A 15,789-nucleotide genomic window follows, 5' to 3' on the forward strand; every position below is an offset into this window, starting at 1 on the left:
AAACCTTTCAGTGTGGCCAGTGGGGCATCTGCTACCGCCAGCAACACAGCAACTTAGTGCCCGAAGTCATGTGCGGAAGAGATGCAAGAGTTGGCCAAAGGAATTTCCTCTTCGTACACAGCCACAATCAGCTCATTCTTTCCCCTTTGATTACTATTTGCTGTTCACTCTTAGCTGCTTGTGATTGATATCCTGTTTACAAGTTGACTGGAAGTATCAGAAGAGTAGAACAGGTAATCAGAATGGTCATCATTTGTCCATGGTTTACAAATGGCAACATTAAAGACATACTTTGCCAAGCGGTGAGTTTCCATCTCTCTACTACCTTTCTAGTGTTTTAAAAATTATTATTGATTTTTTTTTATTTGAGCTTAGTTGACATAGAATGTTACATTAGTTTCAGGTATACATCATAGTTATTTAACAAGTTTATACATTATACTGTGCTCACCACCAGTGTAGCTACAAGCTGTCACCATATAATGCTTATTACAGTATCATTTACTATATTGCTTATGTCAGGCCTTTTGTTACTGTGACTTATTCATTACATAACTGGAAGCCTGTATCTCCCATTTCCTTTCACCTATTTTGCCCATCCCCCCCCCCATGCCCTTGCCTCTGGCAACCATTAATTTGGTATTTATAGGTTTGATTCTGCTTTTTGTTTCTTTGTTTATTCATTTGGTTTCTTTTTTTTTTTAGATTTTTTTTAAAGATTATTCATGAGAGACACACAGAGAGGGGAGGGGGTGGGCAGAGACACAGGCAGAGGAAGAAGCAGGCTCCATGCTGGGAGCCCGATGTGGGACTCGATCCCGGAACTCCAGGATTATGCCCTGAGCCAAAGGTAGACACTTAACCGCTGAGTCACCCAGGCATCCCTATTAATTTGGTTTCTGAGTAAAATCATATGGCATTTGTCTTTCTCAATCTGACTTATTTCACTTGGCATAACACTCTGTAGGTCCACTCTTGTTGTCACAGATGGCATAACCCCATCCTTTTTTATAGCTGTGTAATATTCCATTATATGTAAATACTTAGTTGTCCTTATTGATTTGTCTGTTGATAGATTTATAATTTGCTTCCATATCTTGGTTATTGTGAATAATGCTGCAGTAGACATAGCAGTGCATCTACCTCTCCAGTCTTGTCCAAAGCAACATGTCTGCTATGCTGCTGCTCCCTTGAGTGTTCCTACCTCCAGGCCACTGTTTGTGCTTTCTTTTTTCTGGCTTTGAGGGCCTCTCCAGCCCTGTCTCTGCTGGTTGAAATCCTTAAAGGCTTGTTTCTATGACTGCCTCTTCCTGAAGGTCCTCCTCAAATGGAGTTTGTTCTCTCTGGAGTCCTCTTGTGTTATTTCTGACTCTTCATGTCTTGTAGGCCTTTTTCATTGTTCAGCCAGGTTGGGCAAATGGGGATATCCACTTGATGCCTGACTCCTCACCCACCTAGACCAAGGATGGGCCCTTGGCAAACTTCCATTTGGGGACTAATCTTAACCTTCTGGCTCTACTTTTGGGGCTTTGTGAGAGTTTCTCCCTGGGGTTACTATGAGCACAATTGATAAAAATGTAGCAAAATTTTTGGAAACACATGATAAAAATTTTCCTATAAGATTATACATTACATATGTATGTATGTGAATGTATGTGTATGTATATGTATGTGTACATGTAAACTGTTAAAGGATAAGTTTTCTTTAAAGGTGAATTCATGACTCACACAGATATAAAATGAATACTTGCCAAAGATTTTATTTAACTCATTAATTAGTGAGAGAACCCATAAGATCTTAAAACCAATAAGATGTTATCAAAAGAGAATCCGGAACACTATACTTTCATAGTTATGTAAGGAATGCCAAAATAAATTTTTTAATGGGTACAAAACTAATATTCCCTGGGTGAAAATCAGTGACATTGGTTGAGACATAGTTTGCCTTTCTGTGGACAGGCATTATTGGCATGACTACATTTTCCACAAGTTAACTTCTACCTGTACAGAGTTTCACATAGCCTTAGTCAAAGACAAGTGGAGACAAGCTAGCCCCGACACCTCCTAAGTTTCCAAGTCACAAATTTCCCTTCTTTTTACTTAATGACAGGCTCCATTGCTAATAGTTTTCATTAGACATGTGACTTGGTATATTTGTTTTTCAGAAACTGATAGTTTGTATCACAAGAGGTAAAAATGACTTCTCCTAAGTGCCCTTGCCTTACTCCTTATTCATTTCATACTCTGATGAATCCATTGGTCCATAGATTGTCAACAGCACTAAAAATTCTTTCCATACCAACAGTAGACACTGGAATTGAAATAGAATTTTGAGCCAGTTTTAACATACTTGGAGCAACAGGCTCTTTGTTGAAAAGCATTTCCACGTATCAAGAAATGTTACTCTCTCAAGGCGAGGGAACAAGATACCAATGTCCTCATAGAGAGGATTTGGAGGGACTTTTTCTTTTTTCCTCCATGGAGACGCTCCCAGATTTGAACTATTTACCAGATGAGGAAAGTTTTCATCATTAGTTGAATACAAGTGCCACATGTAGGTTCTCAGAGTGTGTATGATAAGGGAAATTTCCGAGCAACCCATTTGACCATGATTTGTGATATTCCTGGCTTTTGACCCTGTGGTTTATAATTCCCATTTATCCCATGCAGCTGACATGTAGCATCATGAAATTATGAAATATCAGTATTTTTTAAAGATGTTATTTTTTAAAGATATTTATTTATTTATTTATTCATGAAAGACAGAGAGAGAGAGAGAGAGAGAGAGAGAGAGAGAGAGAGAGAGAGAGAGAAGGAGAGAGGCAGAGACACAGGCAGAAGGAGAAGCAGGCTCCATGCAGGGAGCCTGATGTGGGACTTGATCCCGGGACTCCAGGATCATGCCCTGAGCCAATGGCAGGTGCTAAACTACTGAGCCATCCAAGGATCCCTAAAGATGTTATTTATTTATTCATGAGAGAGACACACACACACACAGATAGATAGAGGCAGAGACATATGCAGAGGGAGAAGCAGGCTCATGCAGGGAGCTGGATGTAGGATTCGATCCTGGGACTCAAGGATCATGCCCTGAGCTGAAGGCAGATGCTTAACCACTGAGCCACCCAGATGTCCCTATGTAATATCAGTATTGTTTGATTTTCACTTTGCGATTTTACTGTACTTTGCATCTGTGGTCACAGACTCTTTCTTAATCCTAATGTTGTATATTTTTGCTTTTTGCCCTATTTGTAGAGAAAGTCTATCTGTTTTGTTGATATAAAAAGTAGTTCTTGGGTCTACTTTGGCATTTAGTTTTATAACATAATCAATTTCTAATTTTATTTTATTTTTTAAAAAAATTTTATTATTATTTATTTGAAAGACAGAGGTAATGAGAAAGAGCATGAGTAGTGGGGAGAGGTAGAAGCACGCTCCCTGCTGAGCAGGGAGCCCAGTGCAGACTCAATCCTAGGACCTTGGAATCATGACCTGAGCCCAAGGCAGACGCTTAACCAGCTGAGCCACCCAGAAGTCCCTTGATTTCTATTTTTATCTACTAATTGATTTCCCTTACTCTTCTTCCCCATTTCCCTAGCTTCTGGGGTTGAATGTTTAGTGCATTTATATTCTCACTCATTTAATTTGAAAAGAGTTTAAAACCATGCATTTTCCTCTCAGTATAGTTTTGGCCTCATCACATAGCTTAACAAATGGTTTCTTCTTGTTTGTGGTTTGTAAATAGTACATAATCCTGGCTTTTATTTTTTTCTTTTACTGAACAGTTACTGGAGTTTTCAGAATTTTATAAGGATTTGAATTTTCAAGTTATTCTTAGTTTCTCCATTCTTTATTCAACAAATACTTAGGCAATGTGCTGTTTGTGTTGAGAACCATACAGGTTTGGGGAATGGTGGTACAAACACAGCCAGCATTGCTGCTGTCTTCATGGGACTTGCTGTTTGCTGAGTGAGACACATGTAATTGCACAATTAATCCTAGTCATTATAAATATTGTGGAAGAAATCTCAGGGTGCCTCAGGGCTTCTCAGCTTTGCTAGAAGTGAAGTTGCCTGTTGTATTTAGTGAATTCTTCCTTGATCTTATTTTCTTAACCTCTTTTCCTGAGCATGAACGCTTTCAGTATTTGCTTGACTCGGGCAGGGAAGTAATTTATGTTCTTCTATATAGTTTTGATGGCTCCTTTCTGAGGCTTCCCTTAAAGTCTGAAATCTCAAGGATCCTCGATTAACATGAGGTTTTCAGTTTGTGGCTCTAGTTGTAATAAAAGTTTAAAACATGCATGAATAAATGCTGTTATTTATAAATAAGTCTTAAAAATTTTTTTCAGCATAATACATGCACATTAATTTAAAAAATCACTAAGTATGGCAAGGCTTAGTGAAACAACTAAGACTCGTTGATCTGTCCTTCTATACCCCATTCATTCCCCAGAGGCAACCACTTCCAGTTATTTAGTGGTTTCTTCTGGTAGTTTCTGTCACATTTCCACCAATGTGCTTTTGCTACAATTTCTTGATCCATTCACTCTAGATAATGGTTGTTGACTTCTTTATATGATGATTGTTGGTGTAGTTTCCCTGAATACCTTCTCTTTTTCTTCAGAAACACTCATGTTACTGGGGCACCTGGGTGGCTCAGTTGGTTAAGCATCTGACTTTTGGTTGTGCTAAGGTCTATCTCAGGGTCGTGAGTTGTGTATGTATGATACATATACAAAATATTTTTTAATTGACTATTAATGTTTTAGTAAGGCTGCTGGTCAACAATAGGATATTGTTAACTACAATAGGTAGTTAAATTTTGGGGAAGTCAAAAGTTACATTTGGATTTTTTACTGTGTGGATGATCAGCTCCCTAATCCCTATATTATTCAAGGCTCAACTATATATATATATAGTTATATATATGTATATATATATATATAATTGTATAAAATTATGTAAAATATGTAAGTATATAATTTTTAGATTATTTTATCTATTGTGTATAATAAACATATTTTATAGTATATTACAAGATTTTTAGATAATATATAAAAATCTTAAAATTATTTTATTTTAATTTTCTTATTATGTATAATAAATAGATCTATTTCTACCCTAAACAATGTGAGTCATCTCTTTCTCTGGAGATGTCTCTTCCAGGGCTGATACTCTGTGAACCAGTCATTCTGAAGGCCTGTTGTTTATCTGTTATCTCAGAGCCTCCATTTACTACTCCTGGATTGGCTCCACTGTTTCCTATATCCCATACCTTCCTTTACTTGGTTTATTCCTTTATTTTTCTAGAAGAGGTTCTCAAGTAGTTTTCAAATACATGCATGGGAAATAGATGTTCTGAGTCTTCTGGCATCTTGTGCATTACTACTTAGAAATCTGATGCCATCCTGAATTTTATCTGTGGGCACAGAATGGAGCAGATGAGTAAAGTTAACCAGATCCAGCCCTTCTGGATGTGTGTGTGAATATGTGTAGTTGGAGGAGGTGGGGTAGGGTGGGGAGGCGTCGTGAGGGGGTTGGTAGGAAGTATGTGTATAGAGGCAAGGTTAACAGAGGGAGGTGTGACCTGGAGGAGTCTGGTTTTAAATTTAGGGAGCACACAAATGTGGCTGACTTTCGTTTCTCACTCTGCTAAAGAACCCCAGTTGTTGGTTTGAAGTCACTGTGCAGGGTGATTTTTCAGGAACATCCCCCAGGTCTTTAACCTTATAGTGGCCCGGTCATACCCATCTGTCAGGACACAGATGATAGGCTGATCACCTCTGTGGTACCTTGCATAGAAGCATTTGACAGGCTAGACAGCTGGGCTAGACTTGGTGGGAGACATGGGCAGTCCCCGAATGGGGTCCAGAGAACCAGTGGTGTAAGCATTGGATGGCAGCATGGCTCAACTGCAGGGGATGCAGATAACAGGGGTTTGTTTGACTGCTGGATGAATTCAGAGGGGTTCTAGGTTGCATTTAGTAATGACTTCCTGGGCAACAGAGTGAGGAATCTGCTCAGCTTTACAATGGAGCAGTTCACAGCTAGAGTATCCGGTTCTGATCTGGGTGTATGTTGTTCTCTAGTGAATTTCTCATCCTCAAGTGTTCATTTCAAGTACTCCTCTCTATGGAGAGCTTTCCTTGACACTTCCCTTGCCCATTATTTATTTATTTGTCTGGGTTCTTGGTCTCTGTTTGCTTGCCACGTTGCTGTAATATACACCCCTCTCCTCTATTGAGTCACATTCCCAAGGATTGTCAGACAAGTCACGTCATCTCTGTGATATTGAACCTGCTGGTTTGGCCCCGTGTTTGTCACCGGGCTTTGTAAAGGTCAGATGAGTTAGACGTTGTGGTGTACAAAAAGCAAATGCATTTGCTTACGTGATATTGAAGAGCAGCCTCAGTTCACAAGCCAGTTGAGCAACCATTGTTCCTAACATCTGTGTAGCATCTCTTCTTTCGTGTGTCCTGAATTTCTCAGTGAGGGAAGAAAAGCTTGCTATTTATTCTCTAACTTCTTCAGCACTGGAACCTTTTTTCCCAGCTTATTCTTTGCCTCTCTTCCCTGAAGTCCTTAAACTGTCACTGCTTAGCTGGGCTGTGGTTTGGCTGCATCCTCTGTGACCCTGAATGCCAAGGATAAAGGTAATGGGCAGGGCCTGCTCAGAGCAGTTTGGGCTCTCTGATGTACCAGACATGGCCTGAGTCAGGGATTTGCAAACCGAGGTCCTAGGAATTGCACTGTATTTGTACTAAACCCAAAGGGGTTACTTGAGTACAAAAGGCCTGCATCTCCTGGTGCTGGACAGTGACTGTTCCACTTTTCCATGTTGCATGACAGGGCATTTGAACACTGGCCTACTTAATCTGGTGGATGTGGCAGGGCTGCAGGCTCACATCTTTGCATAGACCATCAGAGCCTCCAAACCAAGCTTGTCCAGGGATGCCCCATATATCCTGCTGGGATCAGCCATTGATCTCAAATCCCAGAGGCACTAGGTTCTGGAAGCTAAACTTGGGGGAGCTCCCAACGTCAGCCACATGCCATGCCAAAGCCAGCCCTCTCTGAGTGACCCTCTGAGTGACCCTCTCTGAGTGACCACATCCTCTTGTGAAGCCTGGTCTCCCAGCCTAGACTCCTATCCTCAAAGCCATTTTATTTAAGGAGCCTTATTGCCATTTCCTGCACTGGGTCTTAACCTGGAACTTGCAGGACAACCACAACATGAGTCCTTAGCATCAAGTTTAGAAAAGCAGGAATTCAGATTTCTATTCCTTCCTATTAAGAAGGCTCCTTAAGCACAGTGACCATCTTTTCACTGATGACCCAGCTTTACATACTATAGACCAAGCTTTACATACTAGAGACCTCTATCAAAAAGGATCTTTATGTACCTGTGGCTGTGGGTACCTGTTCATCTTGACTTTGCTTAACTAAGTCACCTCGTAGATGACTGCATATGAAAGAGAAGTTTGGCTTCTTTTAATTATAGTATAAGGGGATCCCTGGGTGGCGCAGTGGTTTGGCGCCTGCCTTTGGCCCAGGGCGCGATCCTGGAGACCCGGGATCGAGTCCCACATCGGGCTCCCGGTGCATGGAGCCTGCTTCTTCCTCTGTCTGTGTCTCTGCCTCTCTCTCTCTCTCTCTCTTTCTGTGACTATCATAAAAAAAAAAAGATTAAAAAATTATAGCATAAGTATGACACAGCTATAAACTACAGGGAATCTGGGATAGCGTAGATTGGCGAGGTGGCCTGGCTCTGGGCACAACGTACACGAGTGGGCCATGTCTAATTTCCTGGGCCTTTGGCAGTGGTGACGATACTGAAGAAAGAGCCAGAAGCTATGGACCAGGGAGAGACCTGATGTAGCAATGCAGTAACTCTGGGGGACCTCTCGTCTATAATGGGCTTCACCCTGTAAGCCATTTGCTGTTGTTTCTATGCACCCACGGAAGCAGGTACTGGTGCAGGGTATTCTGGTATCATTTAGAATTGTGACTAGGTAACTATGGAGGATGTCTTCCAAGTGTGAGATTCTGTGAAAAATGACAAAATCAAGGCCATCAAACTTTCCATTTTTGCTTACAACAGCATCTTATAATCATCAGTTGTGCCCAGGACTTGGCACACAGCAGACGTTGTTTTGGATGTTTCACTCAGTCTTTGTGCACAGTTACCCCCTTTTTTTTTTAAAGCTTCTGGTTTATTTCACTTCTCTCTCATACTCTGTATTTTCTTCTCACTTCAGCTTTTGAATCGGAAAGACAAGACCACCTTTGAGAAATTGGACTACCTGATGTCTAAAGAAGATAATTACAAGCGGACCCGGGAATATATTCGAAGCCTGAAGATGGTTCCCAGTATTCCCTATCTAGGTAGGAGACTGAATTGGCTTATTATTTACTAAGAAACCTTCTCAGTGCCAAATAAGATGTTTTTACAAAGTTTCTAGTTGAGAAATTTTCTAGAAGCAGTGTGGACCATGGATAAAGAGGTAATTGGTTAGCTCCTAGGATTGGAACAGGTCTTTGATACTTCCCAAGAATGGGAACCTCACTGAAGGCCTTGAAACAAGGGATACTCTGCTTCTTATATAAGTAACCTGTGAATCACACACTTCCCCAGCCTACAATCTAGAAGGGTCACAAGACTTAATGGTTCATCCATATCTTGAACCTGGGGAACCCAGGCCAAAACTCTTCTGTTCTGGTTCTCTGGGAGTTATTAGCATATTCCATAAGATTTGTAATAACAAAATTACAATAATTATTGATTTTTCTGATTAGTAAATAATACATGTTCATTGCCAAGAATTAGGAGAAGAAAATTCATATCATTTATTATCCTACATAGATCTAATCACTGTTTTGCATCATGTCCTTTAATTTTTTGGGTACATATAAAAATCCATGTTTATAGTGAATATTTAATGTTATTACCTACATTTCTATACTATGTCTCAACCCCATATGCATGGATTTGCCAAACTTGAATTTGCTAATATTGACAGGTTATTTCTACATTTTTGTTATTAAAATGTTGCAGGGAACATCCTTATGCAAAAACCTTTTGCATATAGTTATGATTATTTTCTTACAATAAATTCTTATAAGTGTGATTATTGGGTCAAAATGTATGTAGAATTTTGCTTTTTTATTTTTGTTTTCAAAACACTCTCCATAGAGGCTGTAGCAACTTACATTTTCTCGACGTAAACAAACACCGTGTATTTTCATCTGTGTGGGATTTTTTTTCTTTTCCTTTCTCTCGCTCTCATTTTTTTCTTTGCCAATTTGATAGGTGAAAAATACTTCTTGTAGTTTGGGTTTCACGGTCATGCTAATTTTATGAAAAAGTATTTACACCTTTTTATGACCTAAAAATAGTACTAATAACGAGGGAAATTAAAGTTTTATAAAAGTGGCTCCCTAATATTTTCAGAGATCTAGTGTTAATTTCTTGGAGATATGTTTTTGATAACTTACAAATGCCTTCCATGAATATTGTTTTCTAATTCCTTTTTTTTTTTTTGAGGGAGAGCGCAAGTACGAGTGGGGGAGGGGAAGTAGGAGTAAGAGAATCTTAAGGAGGTTCCATGTCCAGCATGTAACCCAATGTGGGGCTCAATCCCACAACCCTGAGATCATGACCTGAGTTGAAATCAAGAGTCAGAAGCTTAACCGAGCTACCCAGGCACCCCTGTTTTCAAGTTTTTTAAAGTCATTTTGGGAAATTTAATTTTAGTAGAAAATTGTCCACTTGACCCAAGTTTTAAAAAGTATTTGCATAGCATTCTTTTTCTCATTTAGTTTCCTTTGACCATAGTTTTATATAATATTCTCCTATAAATTTTAGCCTCTTATGTGTGGATGGTTGTATTTGTTTTGCATTGCTGATAGTTTGCATTTTTTTCTCTTTCTTTTTTTCGTTTACTTTGTCAGAGGTATGTCTGTTGGTCTTCCCAGAGAATTAGACTTTGTATTTATCAGTCACGTTGTCCTTCTGCTTTCTAGTTTATTATATTCTGTCAGCCTAAAATGTGCTTTTTGTCTCCACATTTTAGCACCTCTGAAGTTGGGATGCATCTTTCAATTGATGGCAAACAAAGCATTGTGATGTTGTTTAATTGGCAGTGGTTTTTCTTAGTTATACATAAAATGACAGTGTGTTTTAGAATGATGTCCTAAATTTGATGAAATATGGAATTTCTGCTTTTGTCTATTATAGTTCATCTCTCCTGTTTTCCTTATGTTGTTTTGTTGTTTCTGTTAACTACTTTGGTTGTATTATTGGCTCATTTGTATAAATATTACTTTCTCCTCTTTAATTTGGAAAACAGTTAAGGGCATACATTTTGCCCTGATAGCTGCTGCATGTTTTGTGATAGTTTTCTCAGTGATATTCTTTAAATGTTCTATGATTATAGTTTCAGTTTTTCCTTTATCCAAGTAATAGTTAAAGAAGTGGTTTTTTTTTTTCATTTTTTAAGGGCTCGAATTTTCTTCTTGTTTTCAAGTGGCTTTATGGAGATTAGAATTTATGTCCCATCCATTTGGAGTGTCCAGTTCAGTAGTTTTCAAAGAATTGTGCAGCCATCAACACAATTTTGCAACATTTTCATCATCCCAAAGACAAACCCTGTGCCCGTTAGCGGTTACTCCCTTTTCCTTCTGGCCAGATCTCTTCTGCTCTCACTCCCAGCCCTCAGCAACTGCCAGTCTACTTTCTCTATATATAGATTTGCTTATTCTGGACATTTCATGGAAATTTAATGGCACAGTATATGGTCTTTTATGACTGGCTTTTTCCCCTTTAGTATCATGTTTCCAAGTGTTGGAACATAATCCCTACTTCATTCCTTCACATTGTCAGATAACATTCCATTGTGTGGACACCATGCTTTATTTATTTATTTGATGGACATTTGAATTGTTTCACTTTTTGGCCATGATACATCACACTGCTATGAGCAGCTTTGGGTTTTAAAAACAGTCTTCTAATTTTTTTACATGGTTTTTGGGATATGTGGCATAAATGCTTTCTAGGTTTTAACAAATGTTTGACATTTGTAGTTTAATATAAGATCATTTTTTGTAAGTGCTTCATGGGTGCTGAAAAAGAAGAGTAATCTTGCAAATTACTCTTATAACTTCATTAAAGTATTTAAATGATTAACTTGTGATAACTTAGTCTATTAAGTACAGAAATAAATGTTGGACTCCCCTTGCATTTCCAATAGTTTCCGCCTTACATTATTTAGTATATAGTAGTTTATAACAATTGGAAATGTATGGTAAAGTGTCCCATACAAAATGATCTTTTTTTTTTTTTTTTTCCCATACAAAATGATCTTGATTCTGTTTGTTAATTGCCTTTACTTCTTCGATAATAATTCTGTGAAATCTCTTTAATTTCTCATTTGTATTCATTTTATAAATCTTTGACTATATTTTGGGATTGGATATTTTAGATTGCCTTAAGTGTGATCTTTGAAAACTGCACTTAGTTGGACCCAATATGAGAGACCTTGCCTTTTAGTAGGGGAATACTTTTACATATTCATTTATTCTTATGCCATATTATTGAATCAAACACGATTCTGTGCTTTCTTTTTTATGCTTTTTTATTCTTTCTTTGTCTTTTCTTATGACTTACTGTAAACTGCAGTGTCTTTCTACTTAATTTGCAAATCCCCACCTCAGATCTGCAGAGGGAGGGCATGTTGATGTGCATAGCTCACAAACCCATTCCCACTTTGCCTGAGGCTGATCAGTTGAGGGATGACATTGATACTGTTAGGATGAGGGGGTTGCCTAGTGCAAGCTTGGTGGTCCTCCTAGCAGAGGTGCTTCTGGACTGTTAAGGATGGACTCTTCTCTTTTCCTAAGAATGATCATGAGAGCTGCTGCTTACTGTCTACTTTCTGTGCCTGGCACTCTGCTAGGCATTTTAATGCATTATCTCAATGAATGGTCATAATGGTCCAGTGAATAAGCAGGCGCTGAGAGGTTGCCTAGGGTCACATAACTTGAGAATGGCAGAGCCAGGACTTGGCTCATATTGTCTGGCCGTAAGCCCTAAGCTCTCAACATCACCCTCTCCTGATGCCCCATCTCCACTGTCCAGGTCATTATTTTCCTATTCCTCCCTGGCAGTTGCTACCTGTGTGTCCCCTGCCATTTATGACTTGAGGGTAGCCTCCACCAGACACTAAATGAAGGCGGATGAATTGTCTTGACTCTTTCTTGTGACACTCTCCGTTCTTGGACCTCAAGGCAGTGCTGTTTTGGGCTTTTGAGAGCAAACTGGACAAATACTGTCTCCCCTTTCTGACCCCTGTTCCTTGTAATCAGACCAAGTATACGAGTCACCTCCTTGGGCCACCAGCCAGAGGCCCCTCATGCATTACCCAGTGGCTCTTGTCAGGCCACAGGATGGGTCTGCACTTGCAGTGGACATGTAGCCTGTGCCAGCCCTGAGTTTCTGGAGTTGTGGCCCTTCTTGGCCTTGATGGCTTCATCTCAGCTGCCTCTTCCTGGAGTTAGGTAGTGGAGAGGCTCTGTGTGGGCCTCAGTGTGGCACAGCACTTCAGCTTCTACCTCCAAGAGCCCAGCTTAACTGCCCTGCCCCTGTGCTTCCAGCCTGATGGCAATTTCCCACTCCCCTCAGTCAGTCAGGCTGCATTTCTCATGCTCCTTGCAGCATGACTCCCTGACATACACTAGCAAGAGGAAGAGAACAGGAGGTGACCCCAACATGCTTTCCATTCTCAAGACTGTGTGCAGGGGCTTACCATGGGGAGAGCATTACAGTTTCGTTAGAAAGAATGAAGCAGGATCCCGTTCTGAGGCTGAGAGGGCTCATGGTCCTGAGGACAACTGGGGCCCAACCTGCCCATCAGATCCCTGTGGACAGACCCTGCCCACATCCAGGTTGTGGTTTCAGTGCTGGTTCCTCTTGGAAACCCAGCCTGTCCCTGGATTTGTTTATTGCAGGGGGAATAGTTACATAATTCCTGGAAAGTACAATGTAGGAAAAAATGTCTGAAACCATTTCTTTTTCCTTTGGCAAAGTCCTCACTGTAGGTCTTTCCCTCAGGGAGAGGGAGTTATTCTCTCGGAGGAACTTGAGGTCAATCCCTGATATTTCCTGATGCTTTGTTGCCTCTGTCGCTGGAGATCTTGAGCGCTGCTCCAGCAGATATTTGCCTCTAATGGCGAGTATAGGGTTTACTTTTGTAATGACCTCCTAAACGTCTCTGGAAGGTTCTGTGCTAATTGATTGCCTGGGACTATTCAGGACTCTTTACTCGTGTGTCCCTCACTTCCTATAAAAGTGCCCTCACGGGGACACCTGGGTGGCTCAGCAGTTGAGCACCTGCCCCTGGCTCAGGGCGTGATCTGTGGTCTCAGGATCGAGTCCCGCATCAGGCTCCCTGTGTGGAGCCTGCTTCTCCTTCTGCCTACATCTCTCTCTCTCTCTGTGTCTTTCATGAATAAATAAATAAAATCTTAAAAAAAAAAAAAAGTGCCCTCACGTAGTGCCAGCTGGTATTAGTAATGCTGTGAGTATGTAGTCCAGCTCCTTTGCATGCAAATTTTAGGGCCAGTTGGCTGCACTTTGGTGCACTGTTTCTCGTGAAACATAATTCAAAAAACACTGAGGGAAAACTTACTACAGTTTAAAAATAAGATGGTCTGAAAAAGTTTCTTCCCAGTTACTTCAAAGTGTAAAAATAGTGGTGGGAAATAGGTCAATTATTTGCAGCTTAAATTGATCTGATGGCAACTCCTTGTTCATACCCAATTCAGATTGCAGTAGTAATAAAAGCAGGCCAAGGGCTGTGAAGAATGGCTCTACCATTTGTTTCTAAACAGCTTTATTGACTTAGAGGGTGTTTGATTTTCACTACCTGTAATTCCCTCCAGGAAATAGCTACATAAAATTAAGAATGTAATGGATTTTAAAATATTTAGAGCTGATTCTAAAAGTAACTATAGGCAGGGTGGAAAATTGGGATCTCTCAAGGAACAGATACTAGGCATTCTGACAGTTCTGAATCATAAGAAAACATTTAGACATTCTTGGTAAATTTACCCAGACTTTGATACATGAAGGAAATTTCTAGAACCTAAAGTATTCCTTCAAACCAGCAGACCGTTCCATAGATAAAGTAAGTCTTTATTTTCAAATATGGACTCTGAAGTTTAAAATGAAGGGAAATTGTTTCTGAGTTTAAACAAACTGACCTCAAAAGGACTTTCAGAAAGAAGTGTTTGTGCCGATGCCCAAAAGCCTCCCAAACAGCAAGGTGAGTGAGGGGCTCACACTCTGAGCTTGAGGGCAACATGTGCCAACCCCTTTGCAAGGCAATGTGTTCTCAGTGCTTGCCATTGAATGATGGGTGGGCACTTTTGTTAGGTGATGGATGAGCCAGACACCCTCTCTATTCTGGTGGAGCTCACAGGCCAGAAGTAGTCACGAGCAGTGAACAAGAAACTAAAAGTTAGCTGAGCTGAGCACAATGAAGGGAAAGACAAAGGAGCAGATAGAGGGGCCCTGACCCAGTCTTGGGGACCAGGGAGAGTTTTCTGGAGCAAAGCCCTGAAGGATGAATAAGCTGGGTGAAGAGGTAGGAGGTGAGCATGCCAGACAAAGACAATAGCTTGTGCAAGAGCCCTGAAGTGGGGAAAAACATGTTTGTTGGAAAAACTGGCTGGAGAGTTGAAATTGAGGGGGAGGGTATTTTGAGAAGCAGCTGGAGTAGAATGGAAGGGTGAGATCACCTGGGGCCCAGACACTGTGAGTGAAGAGCTCAAGCCTTGATCCTCCTAAGAGCCTAAGAGCAGTGGGGAGCCATGGAGGGCTTAAAGCAAGGGCAAGGCCAGATTGGGCTTGTATTTAACACGTGCCACCTTGCCTGCAGCATGTGAGTAGCTTCAAGGAGATCAGGATGGAAGAGGGAAGGCTAGGTAGGGGGCCATGCAGAAGCCCACGCTGTGTCACTATATTTCAGAAATTGCTAGAGGGGGAGGGAAAACATTTTAAACCAGTTCATTTTACTTTATTTTATTTTATTTATTTGTTTTTGAGAGAAAGAGAGCACGCACACACATGTGTGAGGTGGGAGGTGGACCAGAGGGAGGGAATCTTAAGCAGACTCTGTGCTGAATGCCTGACATAGGGCGATCCCAGGACCCTGAGATTGTGACCTGAGCCGAAATCAAGAGCTGGATGCTCAATCAACTGAGCCACCCATTCATTATTCATTATTTCTAATGAATTAGAAATAATTCATCTTAGAGCAGGACCTTGGAAAGACATAAAACAGTTATCAGTGAGCATGTCCCTTACACCGGATGGAAACAAATGGCATTTCCCTGTGCTTTGCCTTTGAGAATCACTGTGTATTTGAGCTGAGGCCCCCTTAGAGCAATGATGAAAGGGCAAGCACGGTGCTCTTTTCATCTACCAACAGAATACAGGCGGGATTGGGCTGGCTGATGCCCACAACACTTCTGTGTCCCAGAACATGGACCAGAGTGGCCACCACCACCCCAGGACCAGGTCCACTGGCTCCACATTGTCATGTAGCTGTCCCTAAGTTCGCCAGCATTAAGGGTAATCCTTTCCTTTCATGCCCAACTGAAAAATTTCCATTCCACATGCAGGAAATCCAGACTTTTTTGTTTTCAGTTCTCCACCCGATGTGTTTCTAAGGATCCCCAAGGAATACTCACTTCTTCCACAGATCCATCCTGGTTGTTGCATGGTGCC

General features: G+C 40.7%; 1 protein-coding gene across 5 annotated transcripts in view; it reads left to right on the forward strand.

The window, feature by feature from the left end:
• RALGPS1 (Ral GEF with PH domain and SH3 binding motif 1) overlaps positions 1-15,789 on the forward strand; it is a 292,653-nt gene that overhangs the window by 126,943 nt on the left and 149,921 nt on the right. For all 5 annotated transcript variants that reach the window (XM_041724551.1, XM_041724552.1, XM_041724553.1 and 2 more), the window contains exon 9: positions 8,261-8,387. In XM_041724551.1, coding sequence (XP_041580485.1) covers positions 8,261-8,387 — 127 coding nt within the window. The remainder of the gene's footprint in view (positions 1-8,260; positions 8,388-15,789) is intronic.

This window comes from Vulpes lagopus, chromosome 12 (assembly GCF_018345385.1).
Source record: "Vulpes lagopus strain Blue_001 chromosome 12, ASM1834538v1, whole genome shotgun sequence".
Classification (NCBI taxonomy): domain Eukaryota; kingdom Metazoa; phylum Chordata; class Mammalia; order Carnivora; family Canidae; genus Vulpes; species Vulpes lagopus.